At 37.1% G+C, this 17,878-nt stretch overlaps 1 protein-coding gene across 15 annotated transcripts in view; it reads left to right on the top strand.

Annotated features, from left to right (window-relative positions):
- The window catches only part of COL25A1 (collagen type XXV alpha 1 chain), a 469,374-nt gene extending 461,963 nt beyond the window's left edge, over window positions 1–7,411 (top strand). For all 15 annotated transcript variants that reach the window (XM_043570811.1, XM_043570764.1, XM_043570744.1 and 12 more), the window contains one exon: window positions 2,283–7,411. In XM_043570811.1, coding sequence (XP_043426746.1) covers window positions 2,283–2,285 — 3 coding nt within the window. In that variant the 3' untranslated portion in view covers window positions 2,286–7,411. The remainder of the gene's footprint in view (window positions 1–2,282) is intronic.
- Window positions 7,412–17,878: the final 10,467 nt, after the last annotated feature.

Genomic DNA, 17,878 nt, shown 5'->3' on the forward strand with positions numbered 1-17,878 from the left:
TTGAAAGGCTTACTTTATCCAGCCTCTGACACCACTCAGAACTTGCGTTTACGTATTTTATTGGCCACTTGTGAATCACCTCCATTTTGTGAGTGCGTAGTAATAATGGCACAGAGCAAAGGACTCATCATTTTTTGGTCCATGAAATGGCCAAACCTAGTAGTAATATGAGTAGCATCGGAAAATCAGAAATTTCCCCTTTAAGGACTCTTTTTTCACAGAATAGGCGCTATATTCCACATAGGATTAAGGACTTGTTAAATCTAGCGTCTTCTTATATAAGGTCAGAAAACTTCAGTACTGTTTACCGCACTTCCCAACACACACAAATGTAAATCACTGTGATCAAACTTGTTCCGTATCTCCTCACTCCAAAAAAGAAGGAAGAAGAAGAAGGGGGAGAAGGAGGAGGAGGAGATTGAGAAGAAGAGGAAGAAGGAAAGAAACAATTAGAAAAATAAAATGTTCTAAAATCTCGTATGTGATCCCAAATTTGATTTAGTCAAATCATACTTTTAAGTGATATTTTTTTAAGAAGTCTAGTAGATTCGTTTTAGTCCTGTTTTATGTGGACCACCCTTTTAAACACTGTTATGTTTATTAGCCTCTAAAGCACGGTGGTAAATGTTTGACTGAAAAGTCATAGCGTGGGAGCAGGTGTAAAGTATTGTGATTAATGAGCAAGTCTCCTTGGTCATGCTACTCCCAATACTAATTTCTCATGCAAAACTATTTGATCTTTGTTTAAATTACTTTTCTTTCTAGATATTGCTCCGTTTTCTAAATTTTAAAGAATAATAATATACCAGTTCACAGTGTAATTCATACAGTGAATAAATGGCAGAATTTATGGTTTACAAAGTACCTTCAGGCTATTAAAGTTATCCATTCTCATTCAGAGATGAAAAATTATGTATTAGGAAAAATACATACAGGCTTCATATTTTTTAATGTTTCACTAAATGGGTTTAGTTTTCACTTAAACAGGCAGACAGGTTTTCAGCAAAACCATCCTAAAGCAAGGTGACACAATTTTTTCAGCTAAGTCTTAAAATGGGGGGGGGGGGGGGAATCTTTAAAATTCCATAGGTTTTTTACAAAACATCAGTAGTCAAAAAATCCACCTATTTGAATTTTGAGCTAAGTGAGAGTTTGGGGAAAGGAGTACTTCCACAGTCACATCCTCTAGCATTGACATGACATGTAGAAACATTGAGCGGACGCCATCTCTGGAGGTCATAAACTACCCGGCCTCTTAAGCACACCTACTATAGCATCTGTTTTTCTTGGAGAGAGAAAAACAAATGTTTGTAATTAATGAACTGGGCATTCTACTTTTCTCATTATTTTTTTCCTTTGTTTTTTGACTAAAAGTCAAGTTCCCCAAGATCTGCTCTATAAATGTATACCTCAAAGACCATTGTCCCTCTGTTCCCTCAGATTTGACTTTAGCTCCAGGAAAACCTTAATAATTATGGCTGTTCAAAATGAGCAGCCAGAGGTTTTTGGTACCTTAGGTCACAGTGGAACCTCCAATACAGCTTTTTTTTTTTTGAAGTTTATTTATTAGAGAGAGAGGGAGAGCGAGTGTGAGTGGGGGAGGGGCAGAGAGCGAAGGAGACAGCGAATCCCAAGCACGCTCCACTCTGTCGGTATAGAGCCCAACGCGGGGCTTGAACCCATGAGCCGTGAGATCATGACCTGAGCTGAAACCAAGAGCCAGAGGCTTAATAAACTGAGCCACCCAGGAACCCCTCCACTACAGCTTCATGACCTGATAGCAGGCAGGTTTTACCTTGTGCACCATCCACTGCAGGGCAGGGCTAGCAAAGAAAAGGGAAACAAGAACCGTAGGGTATTATAGTCAGGTGTGGGTGAAGTAAACAGTGTCCCTGAGGGCAGAATCCTCAGCCTCATTCACAGTGGGTTCTAATACGTGGAGAAGATTATATAAGCATAGAACATGTATTTTAATTATGGCACATATGTGATAATATACTAATTTTCTGCTTTCCCAGAATTGTTACTGAGACAAACCACAAACTTCTTAGTGGCAAAAGAAAAATGTGTATTGAACCTAGGATGGAAATTTTAATGACACCCTAGGGTTTTAGAAAAGTAATGTTTGGGACACACATCATTTGGCTCATTGATTTAAAAACAAACAAAAAAAAACTACATTCAGGGTTCTACCAATTTTCTTAAAATAAATGTTAATTTAGAATTGTTATTCTAGACCACTAATTCTATGTATGTCTCTTCTGTTGTTTGTTTTTCTGCAGTGATGAATCTAACCTTCCGAGCATGAAGTTGTATATATAATGGTCCACTTTTTATATTTATAGTTGAAAATCGAATTGCAGATTTTACAAGTCTGAGATATGTTTACATATAGCTGCTTCTTCCTGTTTGCAATAGTACACATGTCCATCTTTTCTCCACTTCCATCTGAAATTGGGCAATATGTGAAATCAGTGAGAAGCCTGCAAAAAATATAGATCAGTATCTCTTTACCTTATGTGAAGATATGTATTTAAATGGACACATCAGTGATACAGAATGATTGTTCTTGCTATTTTCTTACTTTGGGCTTGTTAATTGCATGGACAAAAAGTGCCATGAAATAGTTTACATGAAATCGTGACCAAATATGGACTCGAAACTACAAATAGGTACTATACTAACTGATTTTAGAGTTTATCATCACATCCCTACTCGCCTCACTGTTAGCATTGATTGGTGCCCACACCACCCATTGAAACTGACTAAAGAAAGCATGAGTGTGCCAAACCTGCTTGACGTTCAGATGCTAGCATGCCGCTTAATGAGTCTTTTGATCACATCTGAGCCTTTATTTCTTTTGTCATCTCAAGGGGGTTACACCATGGCTTATTGCCAAAAAGAGATAAGGTGGCGGAGAGCACACACACAAATGGTCTTGTATTTTGAGGGAGCTGCAGTCCCAACTGCAGATCTACCTACAGCTTCCAGTATTGTGGGCTCACATGGCCACCTTGGTTGAAACATCAAGGGATTGAGCTGGTTGCCTCCACTTATTTTTCCTTGGGCTGACCTTGGCAGTGAAGACAAGGGAAGAGGACTGCTTCAGCATCCTGCGCTGTCTCTCCTGTGACCAAGTAGAAAAAAAGAGGTTTACAAATGCAGACACCCGGAACAACAGACTTTTAAAAAAATAAACTGAATTCCAACAAGTGTTAATATGGGTGCTTTTGGAAACTGACAGAGGCATATGGCACTTCTTTAGGGTAGGAGGTTCTTGGAATGGCAGCCCCCGTTCCTGCGGACAAAGGATGTGTACATCCCACCACAGGGAAGGGGTACCACTCCCGAGAACGGCTTGGCTGAAATAACCTCTTCTGAAATTGTAGGGAGCTCACCCTACAAGCTCTACCGACGCTGATGCTGTCCTTCCTAACGATATCCAACTTATTTCAAACATTTTCTACAAAGTTCTAGAAACAGATATTTTTCATTCTTTTTTATACTTTTCCTTTCTAGTTCCAGCAATATTAAGAAAGGATTTCTTTCCATTTTTGTCACATTTGTTTTGAACAATTTTTTAAAACAAAGTCTTCTAAACCTAAAATAACTTGGTAGCAATAGCCAAGATGACTTTTTACTAACTTCTCTCTTGTTTTGAATAACTGAAGAGAATATAAAAGAAGCTCCACTTTCAGTTCATTGTAAAGCATTAAAGTTAAGCAGGGTTTTTTAGTACTTTTTGACTTTTTTTTCATATGATGACTCTAACTTACATGGTGATCATCAGTTAAGTCAAGATTTGGTCACACTTGATAGTATTAACTCATTTCTATTTCTTGTAATTCTATTTAGATCTAAGTTTTGTCCATATTTAGATTTCTTTATCTTTTTTTTTTACATTTTTGTCTTATGCACAGACCAAATCTGTATGTCAGAAAGCTGTGAAATATAGTTGCCATAGAGTGTTTTTTTCAATTACTTACTCAAAACGATTAATTGTATTAGACTGAGCATTTCTTTGCACAGTAAAGAGTTGGTAACATGTTTTGAAATGGCTTATTCTGAGTAGAAGGGTTACATTAGGAGAAACATCATCAATGAGGAGTAGTCCATAGGACAATATACTCTCTCTCCTGACTTAATGCCATTTTGTGGGAAAATTTCTAGTTCCATTCATAAGTTTTCACCACCAGAGGGGAAATGAACTCATCATCGGGTTTATGGTGACAACAGTTAAGACATGACTATAAATAAGACAAAGATCCTAAGATGCTTGTGATCTCTTTAATATTATATAGCCAAATGTTCAGTTATACAAAATGCCTCCTTTTTATTTCTAATAAGTTTTCAAGATTGGAAAGATGTTCAAACTCTTAGATCAACCTAATTGGTAACATTTCTAGTAACATTCCACACTTGAAGCCAATTTGGCATTTTTAAAACAATAGAGTACATTTATTTCCTAACCATCTGTTTGACATGGTTAGGAAAAAGTATTGTTCAGTGTCTGCAACAATTTGTCTTAAATGGTTTGGAAATATGAACTAAAGCGGGTAGGACTACTGTCTCTTCAGGAAAACAAATAATAGTGTCTTGAGAAAAATCTGGTGGCTATATTTCTTTCTCTCTTTCTTTCTACTCCTATAGTAGAAAGAGGTATTGAGATGAATCACTATTGAAAACTTGCACAGCTTCAAAACAAAATACCTCAATATCAAAGAGAAACATTTTATATAAATTTTTTTTTCAAATGTAGCCCTTTTAGAATACTGTTCTGTCCTATGTGTATATTGGGGGGTTTGCTCTACAACTGATTTGACAATATTGATTTTTATTCTATGAGTAAAGGAAGTCGTAAACTTCCGTTGCATTTATTTCCTTGGGAAAAACAAAGAGATGATAGTACTCCTCTTTGTTTGGTGAAATTATTAGGTGTTAACCACCATGGATAGATAATCTTCAACTTTTGGTTACAAAAATATTTTCAGCCATCCATTTTGTCATCAGTATAGAGAATCCTCAAATAATTGCTGAATGAACTAATAAATTATGCCGCTGGTGTATGTGTTGGCAGATATATATTTTTCTTCAAGATTTCCAACCTTTAGTTTGTATTATTGGATAGAGGATTGAGAAAAAATGCATGAAAGACATTGGCAATAAGTCAAAATCTATTTCTATTTCTGATAAGCATCTTTTAAGAATGCCAAATTGGTATGTGTTTTAACTTCAAAATTGTTTTCCATCCTTGTTGGTGCTAATATATTTTCTTTTCTTTATGGACAATGCAACTCTACTATGGATAATTGTGTTTCTCTGTTTGATAGCATTCCTAAACTGTTAGTGTGTGATTTTATTTTTGAAGTTCATGAATTTGCTGTAATACGGTTCAATGACCAGTCTTTCTTAATGTAAAACAAAACAAAACAGTGTACCTATAGATGATGTGTGCCTACTTGGATCATGGATCTTATTTCATGTTCATTTCATATACCATGTGCCTTTATCAACTTTCATCCTCATCTTTTAGCTTATTTAATTTGAATAAGTCTGACAAAACCAATGCTAGATAAGTCTAACACATTCATAGAGTACCTGACACACAGATATGCCTGAATTTTCTTCTAGCTTTCATTTCCATTATGAGAAGCTGTCTTGGAGGATTTTTCTTTCTTATTTGATTTTATAGAAAACATAAGAATATCTTGGATTTCTACCAAAAAGAAAAAAAGTCTGTTCTTGAATTTACTTTCTGTGCATGATGTTCTGATGGGACGGTAAGCACTTATGCATCCGGTAGTTCATTCTACATGTCCTCTGTCTGCAATACATACATATATCTGCTAGTTTGGAAAATAGTCAAATCAGCATGTCAAGATCTATGGGAAAATTGTCTGGTCTCTTATGTTTTTATCACTTAAAAAACGTGCTTAATTTTCCAAAGTTTTTTAATTTTACTCTTGTGCCATAAAAAGTTAATATTGCCTTTCATCCCTTTTTTTTTTTTTTTTTTGCCAATATATATTCTCTTACCCAGAAATAAGTTATGCTTGAATGGTGGGTGGTGTTTTGATATTGTAGTAAGCGATCATAGGAACATCCAAATACTGATATTTGAAACCTTGTTTTTCTCTATGTCTTGATAACCAAGTTATATTAATAATTAACATTACCAAAAATTAACTTTTATAATTTCTACCAAAACAAACAAAAAAACCTCTGCTATCTCTAAAAAGTCAAGTCCATAGCAACCTAACTTTATGTCTTCAAAAATAATTAAGAACAATCACATGTGATTCTGGTGATTAAAATCATTCATTTCTAGTGGAATTAATATACTCGACCGATCATGATTCCATTGTATTATTTTAAAATGTAAGAACCTTACATCCCTTTTTTTCCCATTTTATTGACATACCTTCATATTGGCTAGATTTACTGTATGCCATAGCAGAGATAAATTTCCAACTTAAATTTTTGGTAGATTTTGTTTTTGCTAATCCAATACTAAAATATTTTAATGGCATTTCTGATTTTTTTAATGTATTTAATGCATAAGATTCCCTATGCTGCTTTATTGACAGAACTGTCTTTTTGGGAATAGGAAGACTTTTCAACCTGACCTGTTACATTTGATTTATAGGTAAAGTAACAACATCTCTCAAAATGCAGTAGATATTCTCACATATCTCAGAAATGTTAATAAATTGGATTCACAAAAGAATGTCTTAACCTATTGTTGACATTTATGTGAATATTCTTTATACTGTTGTAAATGTTTCATCCAACTTAATAACGTTTTAAAAGATGTATGTATCTGATTTTCCTTTAGAAAATATTATATTTTTATTTGTATTTTTTACATTTGAAAGTTCATCTCTATGTGCAGCTATTTTTATATTGCCAAAAAATCACATAAATACAAAATAAGAGGAAAATGCAAAAAAAATATTTTGGCAAGCATTACACTGCATATTTTTCTTAATGTTTTGTGGGCCAGTCTCATGTAATTGATTATTCTAAGAATGTGTGGTGTCTTATCACTGTAAATATGGCACAAACCTGTTTTTCTCAGTAGTGTAAATAATTGAAAGATTGAATTCTTCCTGTTTGGTTTCTTATTTCAATTTCATTATAATTTCTCCAGCTGACATTGCTGAATCAAAAGACGTATGATTTTTGATTTGCAGTTTGGAGATAATTGCATTGTTTCAGTTTCTAATTTGTTTTTATTTGCTTTTTAAACTTGTTTTCAGGGTTCCTAGTTTGTGAGAAGTTGATCTTCAGAATTATTTTTACACTATTTATGACTTATTTTCATAATGTAAAAAGTGTGTAATTATTCCAATATTAATCCAAACAATGGTAATGAATTGTATTGTTATAAAGCTTTATTGATGTTCATGAACACGTTGGCTTGTTTTCTCTGATTTAAACACAATGCATAAAGAACTGTGTCCTGTTCGACAATATTACAATGTCACCATTCAACTTAGTGCCCATAACTAACTATGGTGATTTGCTATTAAAAAAAACACACACACACAAAAAAAAACCCCTAGCGTTTTCTGTTTATTAGGTTATGCCTCCAGATTGAGCTTCCGTTCTAAACTCACTTTTCTTCCAGGATTCTTCATTTTAGTGAATTAAGCTTCCTGATAGCCAAATGACCCTTAGCTCGACCACATCAAGTAAATCACTATTGTGTGATTAAAATGTAGTGCACAGTAATCACTTAAATATATTGAATAACGAATCACTGAACACCTCCACCAAGGTCACCAGTGGTTTGCCAGACCCAACTAAAAGAGCACACTTTTCAGTCCTCATCTTTCTTGCCCCCACCAGCACCATTGGATGCAGCTGACCATGGGGACCCTCTTAAACACCCTTTGCTTTAGTCCCCATGTCCCTCTACTCATCATTTGCTTCTGTTTTTCTTTTTCATTTTCCTTTGCCAGCTTTTTCTCCTCTCCCTGATTGTAAATGATGACCCTCATAACTCTGACCTGTGTGCTTCTTTTGCACTTCTCTGACACACTCTCCAGGAAAGCTTGTTCACTCTCATGAAAACCAAGTTTTTGTCTCCATCGCAGATTTCCGTCCATGTTCCAGACCAATTTTTATGGGCACGTACCCCTGGATGTCTCACAGGTAGCTCATCACCTTCACCTACGTATCTGGTTCTCTTCCAGACTTCCATATTATAGTGAACAAGCCACCACCACCTGCCATCTAAGAAACATGGTAGAAACTTCAGAATCATTCTGGACATTGCCTACCTGTCATCACCCACCCCTTCCTTCATACATACAGCATCTAATGCATTACCAATCCCTTCAATTCTACCTCCTGGATGTCTCTCAGATCAAATTCCTCCTTTTTTTTCATCCCTATTACCATTGCCTTGGTTCAGGTGCCCCCCCACCCTTCCTTGCTTGAACTTTTAGAAAAGCCTTCTAACTGGCTTCCTTGCCTCTAATTACCACCTCCTCTCCACCAGATATTCTATATTACCCTAAGGGTGATGATTCAAGGAAAGCAAATAAGGCCATGTGTTCTTCACTTGTGAGTTCATCCTCCCATTTCATTTCACATAGAATTTGAAGCAAGTGAAAAGAATGCTTATAAAGAAAGTAAAATATATAAGTTTAAAAATAACCAAGAAAACCATGTCTAAACCAAGTTCAAGATCACAAAGAGAGTTGCGATAAAGAGATATAAGGTTTAAAATTGTATGGCTCTGAGCTTCTCAGCGTCCACCAAAAAAAGAGAAATAAGTCAGTAACATGTTTACATCATCCATAAAGTGAAAACATACCACAGTACTTTCTCGAGAGAATCGAAGTTGATTGGTAAGAAATTGCTTATGTGAAATTTCTTACACAGGACACTGTCTTTTAGGGCACCCCTACGATGAACACAACAGATTTTTACAATGTTCTTCAATGTGAGCCAAGTGCATGTGCCAAAAACCAACTTCACTGAAAACAGCTCTTCAGGGGAATTAATCATGCCATTCCCTTGCTTTAAATCCTCCAGTAGTCCCCCATTATCATGCAGATACTTTGGTATAAATCACAGAGCCTTTTGGGATCCCTTCCCATCCCCACTATCTATCTAAAGATCTGTTGCTCTTCCAACACTCAGTACATGTGTCAACTTACCAAAAAAACCCTTTCCTGCCAAGTTTAGATGCTCCATCTTCTCTGCTCCAATGATTTTGCTTGTCACTGCTAAACCACGTACCTAATTGTTAATAATTGTATGTTTATCTGTTTCCTCCGCTAGATGGTGAGCCAAACCGGAACCCGACTCATAGGAGGTTCCCAATAAATATTTTTAAATGAACGACAAAAGTTGCGACAACCACAAAACTCATTTGGACTTAACCAATTTTATCGAGATACATATTGCGTGAAGCCGTCCACACTAGTTCCTAGCATTCCAAGTATTCTTAAACTAAAGATGCGTTATAATTTTTTCAAGCCTAAATTAAAGATATGTTTTGTATGAAGTAGGTGCAGTGTCATCTAATAAATGGCTAGAGAGGATTAAAAGCTTAAAGAAAATGGAGAGGATTTTAATTACCTCTACAGAGAACAGGAGTAAATGGCAGGAAAGTCATCATGATTATTGGGGGCTACAGAGCAGGCAGTGAAGCTGGGAACCATGGTTTTGTTATATGGAGCTTTCTGTGTCTTTGTGCAGTATGCATGGTGTTGTAACCCATTGAAACATCAAATGTTTATCTTCTAAATCTGTCTCTCAGTTTCCCATCTTTTCCTTACCCCTGTATATTAGGAAGCTAGATCTAGTCCAGGAATTCTCAAACTTCAGCATTCTTCATACTCGCCTGGAGAGTTTCTGAAAACACACATTGCTGTCCCCAACCCCTGAGTTTCCGAATCAGTAAGTCTGGGATAGGATTCCAGAATTTCTATTTCTAACAATGTCCTTGGTAGTGGTAATGCATTTGGTCCAGAGTCCACTCTTTGAGGACTGTTAGTCTTGTCTATCTTAATGGGATGTTGGTAGCATTAATATAAGTGAGGGTCACAAGCTTATTTTATTGTGAATCTCTTGGAAATTTTCTCTCATCATCAATGTTAAATAAAACTCTGAGCTTGTTCTCTGGCAATTCTCTCAGGTGGAAGCTGCTGATTTCTCCAACAGTCCTCACATACCTTTAGGACGGAAAGAAAGTTGAACATCCATATTGCTCCTCATTGCCAGTAACGATTAATCCTCCATCCATATTATACAAAGCCCTACTTCTTTCAGGTTCATATGACTGTCATCACCATGCTCTACTCTTCCATGATACACTTTCTGCGGGCCCCCTAGGCATTCCCCTACATTCACTGAAGACTCTGGCACCTGATTCATGGTGATCTTCTTTATCTGCAGTGCTGCTACTGTCACAACAGGTGACTTAAATGTCAACATGGGCAATGCAACCCACACCTTAGTCCATTATCTCCTCAGGCCTCATTTTAATGACTTTTTGCACCCTCCAATTCTGCCACACCCTCCTCTGACACAATGATTTTGTCAACCCCTGGCACTGCTCCAACTCTGCAATAATATATTGAAACACCTCACTCTGAGCCCTTTCTCTTATCCTGCTGGAACTTCCCACCCACTACACCGGCTCTGGAATCCTGCACAACTTCCATTCCCTTTATCTCTCACCCCCCTCCCTAGTAGGCCCCACACAAGTCCACTTCCTCTCTTCTTGAACTTAGGTTACACAGTCCAAATTTTCATCTGCAATGATGCTGGTAACTCTATGATCTAAATGTTCTTCCATTTGCCCACTTGAGTAAAGCCAACTCCTGTAATAACCCATCTGCCCGTCTTCTCTATATCTTTATCTGGTCTGGTTCACTTGGTGCCATGGAAGAAAAATCACGGGGTAGTACAGATTGTCCTCACCATAAATTCAAAGTCTTCAAATTCACCTGTACATTCAACAACTACCAACAATGAACAATCTGTCTGTTTACATAGTTAAGGTGGGTAATTCAAACTTTTCCCCCTCTTCTCTAATATCTGCTCTTCTTGCTCTCTATGGCTGGTCTTACATTCACAAAAGAAGAAAAACAATCCACTGAAGAGACTCCCTCAGATCCTTCCACCAAGACTGAAAATGTGCCCACATCTTCACCATTGATTTCTTTCATCCCTTCCATTATAATAGATCCTCATTCTTTCCACTTAAGGCTAACCTGTGCAACCAGTTTTCAGGGATCTTGTTCTGTTATGCCAACTTCTCTTCAGATTCTGTCCTAAACACGTTTAAATATACTCAGGTATCTTCTATTCTTATAAAAGCTTTTCCTCGACACCATGTACCCCTTTAGCTGCTGCCCTCTCTCTTTGCCACCTCCCCTTCAGATCTTCTAAGAAGTCGATATATACCCACTTCTTCACCTCCCATTAATTCCTCAACCCACCAGTAAGCTCTGCTCCACAAGTCCAGCAAACTACTCTCTCCTGTAGTGAACTCCTAAAGTCCTATGAATTAAGTTACCGTCAATATGTCCCAATCTCCCTCCAGACTCTAGTTTTGATTGCAACTGCACACTTGTGGATGTGCAGCAGGCACCTCAAATTCAGTATGTGCAAAACTGAACTTGCCTTATGCCTGCTGACCATGTTCTCCCTCCTGTGCTCCATATCTCAGGGAATGTGATGATGATCACTCATGTAGTTGGCAACACCAAAACTTACCCATTATATCTGACCCAACCCTCTCCCTCACTTTGCCCCCCATGGAGAATAACTCCATGGCCAACTGATTCTCCTGGATCAATATATACTAGACTTATCAACTTCATAGCATTTCCATGGTGAGAACCTAAGGCCAGGTAACACATATCTCTTACCTAGATTATTATAGTAGCCAATCTTACAATACAGTTGACCCTTGAACAATGCATGAGTTAGACATGCCAGCCTCCTCATAGTTGAAAATCTGTGTATAACTTTTCACTCCCCCAAAACTCAACTACTTATAGCTTACTATTGGCCAGAAATTTTGCCAATAACATAAACAGCAAATATTTTGTATATTTTATATATATATATATATACACACAATAAAATAAGCTAAAGGAAAGGAAATGTTATTAAGAAAATCTTAACAAAGAGAAAATATATTTACAGTACTGTACTGTATTTATATTTTAAAAATTCCACATATAAGTGGACTCACGCAGTTCAAATCTGTGTTGTTCAAGGATCCACTCTAGTTGCTCCTGCCTTACACAATAGCCAGATGACCTTTCTCTGCTTACAATTCTTTACTTCTTTTAGGTTTTATTTTTTATTTTTATTTATTTTTTTTTAATTTTTTTTTCAACGTTTATTTATTTTTGGGACAGAGAGAGACAGAGCATGAACGGGCAAGGGGCAGAGAGAGAGGGAGACACAGAATCAGAAACAGGCTCCAGGCTCTGAGCCATCAGCCCAGAGCCCGACGCGGGGCTCGAACTCACGGACCGCGAGATCGTGACCTGGCTGAAGTCGTACGCTTAACCAACTGCGCCACCCAGGCGCCCCTAGGTTTTATTTTTTAGAGAGAGAGAGAGAGAGAAAGAGGGGAGTAGGGGAGGGGCGTTGAGAAAGGGGGAGAGAGAGAATCCCAAGTTGGCTCTTCACTGTCAGGACAGAGCCCAACGTGGGGCCAATGTCACAGACTATGAGATCATGACCTGAGCTGAAATCAAGTCAGATTCCAAACCAACTGAGCCACCCAAACACCCCTAAAACTCTTTAAACTGAAGCTTTTCCAGGATGAATTTCAAACTCCCTGTTGTGATTTACAAGGTCCTCTATACTCAGCCCATATCTACTTCTCCAGGCTTACCTCTCATCATTCTGTCCCTTGCACTTTATCTAGACAGCCTGTACTTACTTTCAGTTCTTCAAACAGGCTCTTCTCTATCACTTCCAGGTCTTATCTCTGCCACTTCTTTATCTTTTTTTTTTTTTTTTAACAAAAAAATCCACTTTTTCTCCCTAACTCTTTACTATTCTTCAAGTCTCAGTTTAGACATTGCTAACTCTGGGGAAACTTCTCTTGATCCTCAAATCTTGATTAGACACCTCTGTGCTTTCTTTGCATCTTGTAATTCATTTATCATATGGTTTGGCTTTATAAAGAGAGAGGTGTATCTCTGTTATTTGTTCTTAAGTCCTTCATTCTAGCACATGCCTGGCATATAGTCAATAAATATTTGTTGAACAAATAAATGAATGAAAGCAATTACCCAAAGAGATGCAGAACAAGCTATCTAAGGATAATATAAACAACTGAGTGTGAGAATATGCAATACAACAGTAAGCATATAATTCGTGTTAAAATTGGCGTGACTATTCCATTGTTTCAAATATGATAACAAGGAATCCCTCAATACAAGGGGCATAATTCTCTAGACATTTTCCTTTCTATGCTTTTAAAAATTATGGCATCAACACTAAACAGTGACAGCAAAAAAAGACTTAAAGGAACTATTCCTTACTCTTTTGGGGCCAAAGTATATTCTCCAGAAAACAGATGTTCTAGTAGTGATGAAATAGAAGTGGGTATTCCACAAATAAGGCCATTAAATGTAAAAATATGAACTGGAATGTCTAGGAAAGGGATAAAAGATACAATTTCCATAGAACACAGTTTGGGCACTGCTGCTGAACAGTATTATTTTATCTAATTCATTCAAAACCTGCCATAACTCAGGTATGAAGGCTGTGCTCTTGTCCCAGGAGTTCTTCCCAAGAGTGACTCTTTGCAAAGCTGTCTTCATTGGTAACACCTCACCTGTTGGAACTCTTTTCCACTTCCCATTGCTACCCTCAATCCTCTCTCAAATCTCCAGCCCAAAATGTACTAGGATTCATTTCTTAGCTTGGATTGGAAACTGATTTCAGTGTTGACCCAAATCCATCATTCAAGGGCAATGACAAGATCCAAAAGTAATAAAGTTCCATTTGGGAAATGTGTTCCAGCAGAGTGCATAATGGGCAGTCAACCAGAAACCAACTTTTCTTGCTAAATTATGAGTTTGTGTTTGCAGATTAAAGGAGAGGTTGGAATATGAGAACAGGGAAAGAAGGTGAGCCATATTTATATTGAGCCAATATACTGAGTCACCTATTAAGAAGGTAGAAATACTGAAGTGGTCAGATTGTGAAAGAAATGGTTGTTGACTCCATCTGTGGCTGAAATGTTTGGTAGATGGACAAAGTATCATATATCTTTGGCATTTGGGGGTTCCATAACCATGGAGTTTCATAAACTATTCTCCCTCCCTTCAGAAAAATAAAAACAAACACACACAAAAGCAAGTGATAATGGGAAAATTGAGTAAAAATGTTTGACAAGAGAATTTATCCTGGGATAAATTTTAGTCACATATTTTGCACTATTTGTTGTTTTAAACTTAGTACCCATAATTTACTGTCCATAACTTACTGCCACATCATCTCTCACTTCTTTAAGTCATCTAACAATTTTGGTGTCCTGAAAATCCCACAACAATAAAGGTATCTTTTCTACTTTCAGAGATGAATGATTTATTAATTTTGCAAGACTGTTTTCCTCCCTAGCTCATCAACTTTCCTAAAAATGCAAGAAAGGGAAGAAAGCCTAATTATGCTGTTGATAGGAAAAAAAGGGGGGGGGGAAGAAATATAAAACATTAAAAAGAGGAAATTAAGGTATAGGACTTGATGAAATTCGATGGGTATTTCTGATAAAACTTGAAATGGAATGGAGTTTCCTTAACCTGATACAAGGATGAATATATTAAAAACTCACAGTAAACATCTTTATTTAATAAAAAAAAAGACTTACTTGAGGTATGATTGATGTACAAAAAGCTGCATATATTTAATGTATACAACTTGATGAGTTTGGAGATGCACATACACTAATGAAGCTATCACCACAATCTACAAACATCTTTCTCAATAGAAAAAATTAGAAACAGTCTCTTTAAAACCAAGAAGTGGATATTTAATATCACTGCTCTTACTAAATATTGTATTTAAAGCGTCAGCCAATGCAATTGGAAAAGAAAAATAAGGTAATGGGGTTGAAAAGAAAGAAACAAAACTGCCTGTATTCATTTTCTGTGAATGCTGTAACAACATTTCCAAAATTTAGCGGCTTGAAACAACACAAATATATTATCTTACAGTTCCATATTTCAGAAGTCCAAAATGGATCTCACTGGGCTAAAATCCCCAAGTTGTTGGCAGGGCAGAATTCCTCTCTGAAGGCTTGAGGGGAGAATCAATATCCTTGCCTTTTCCAGCTTCTAGTGACTGCCCGTGTTCCTTGGCTCTTTCCTCTGTCTTCAAAACCAGCAACAACAAACCAGGTCCTTCTGAGGCTGCCACTTCTCTGGTTCTTCCTTTTCTGCCTGCCTCTTCTTCTTTTAAGGACCCTTGTGATTAAATTCATCTCACTTGGGTAATCTAGGATAATCTTCTTTTAAGGTCAGCTGATTAACAAACCTAATTTTTCTGCCATTTTCATTCTCTTTTGGCAAAAAGCATACCATATCCATAGTTTATGGGAGTTAGGACATGGACGTCTTTGACAGGTTGTTTTTCTGCCTACCACACTGCCACTGTTCGCAGATTGATTGTGTATACAGATAAAGCTTAAAAAAACTACAAATTTTCAGATTTTGTAGTATTGGTGATAGGGAAAAATTTGTTATAAGATGGCTGACAGGACTGATAGGGAAATTCCAGTCCCCTACCAGAGACTCCCCTTCCAGGTTCTTCTTCCTACCCCACTTGCCGCACACAAGCTCCAAATTATTATTAATGAGGAATGCGGAAGTAACAGACTATAAATTGTTCCCTCTGCTTATGCTAAGAGATCAGACCTCTCTGGAAAGTGATCTCCTCTGAGCCTGCAGGTGTAAAATAAACTTCCTGCCTTCCAAGATCTCCGAGGGCTGCGTGGTTCTTCCACTGAGTGATCCAGACCACGTTCTGTAACATTGGCATCGTCTAAAAATTATAAGTAGCTAACATAGCTTTGATAGTTTTTGATAAAGCAAAAATGCTACTCACAGCTCATGTTTCACCTGCTATACTAAGAATACTTGAAACTTTTCTCGTTATGCTAATACTTAAATACATATCGACTTCTATTTATCTTCAGAATATTATGGGGTGTGTGTGTGTGTGTGTGTGTGTGTGTTTTATTTAAACAGGAAAGCTAGTTTTGCTTTTTTGTTTTGTTTTGTTTTAAGCTATTTGAGGCTTTCCTGAAAAAGCATATCACTGGATACTACTCTTACATACTGTCACACCGACTCCTCATAACACTGAAAAATAACTATTATTCGCCTTCTTTTACTAATAAAAAAGCTGAGACTCAGAAGTTGGATCGCTGGTTATCCAGTAAATAAATGACTGAGCAGGTATTTCAATGCAGGACAAACGTTAGAGCTCTAGAAAACGCTACCAACTTTACAGCTTCACCCTTCTGCCCTCAGGAAGGGACTCATTTCTTCCGAGTCTGAGAGGTCAAGATTCCTTCTGTGATGAACGACAATAATCATCCCATTAATAATTAATTATAATTATACTAAATTAATAATAATAAATTAATTCCATTCCTAAGTACTCTTTAGATCGCTAGCTATTCTTTTCTTCCCTTCAGAACAAAGGCTCTACATATCTGTTATCTTAGTGGAAAGTTTGCAGGGATAAGAAGGCTTCATTCTATATTAAGAACATGAGGGGTGCCTGGGTGGTGCAGTCCGTTAAGCGTCCGACTTCAGCCAGGTCACGATCTCGCGGTCCGTGAGTTCGAGCCCCGCGTCGGACTCTGGGCTGATGGCTCAGAGCCTGGAGCCTGTTTCTGATTCTGTGTCTCCCTCTCTCTCTGCCCCTCCCCCGTTCATGCTCTGTCTCTCTCTGTCCCAAAAATAAATAAAAAACGTTGAAAAAAAAATTAAAAAAAAAAGAACATGAGACATTTGTTCTTAAAAACTAAACACCTTTCTTGCATTTCAGTGACTATTTTACTATCCAAAAAGCTTCTGTATACACGGTGTATACAGGCCTAAGCACCAATTCTGATAGGAAAGCTAATGTGGAAGATAGGTAGTTTTCTTTTTCTGTTCCCCAGCTTTATTGAGGTATAATTGGCAAATAAAAATTATATACATTTAAAGTGCACAATGCAAAGTTTTGGTATACAGATACATTGTGAAATGACTGTCACAATCAAGCTAATTGAGATATCCATCACCTTACATAGTCACAATTTTTTTATGTGAATGTGTTGAGAATACTTAAGATCTACTCTCTTAGCAAATTTCAAGTATGCAGTTCCATGGCCTTTGTGTGCCTTATTGTACTTGTATAATTTAAATAAAATATATTTTGTTCCATCAAAAAAGTTTTTCAAGTATACAAGATAGTACTAGCTATAGTCCCCATGCTATGAATTATTCATTCTGTATAACTGAAACTTTGTACCCTTTGACCAACATCTCCCCATTTCCCCCCACCCCCAGCCCCAGGCAACCATCATTCTACTCTCTGCTTTTAGGACTTCAGCTGTTTAGATTCCCCACATAGTGAGATCGTGTAGTATTTGCCTGTATCTGGCTTCTTCTACTTAGCATAGCATCTTCCACGTTCATTGATGTTGTCCAAATGGCAACGTATCCTTCCTTTTTAAGGCGGAATAATATTCCATGGCATCTATTTTTTTCTCCATCCATTTATCCACTGACCAACACTTAGGTTGTCTCCATATCTTGGCTACTGTAAATAATACTACAGGCAGTTTTCTTCTAATACCTTGAGTTCAAAACTAGTGAACGTCACCACCTCC

The sequence above is a fragment of the Prionailurus bengalensis genome, chromosome B1, assembly GCF_016509475.1.
Source record: "Prionailurus bengalensis isolate Pbe53 chromosome B1, Fcat_Pben_1.1_paternal_pri, whole genome shotgun sequence".
Lineage (NCBI taxonomy): Eukaryota > Metazoa > Chordata > Mammalia > Carnivora > Felidae > Prionailurus > Prionailurus bengalensis.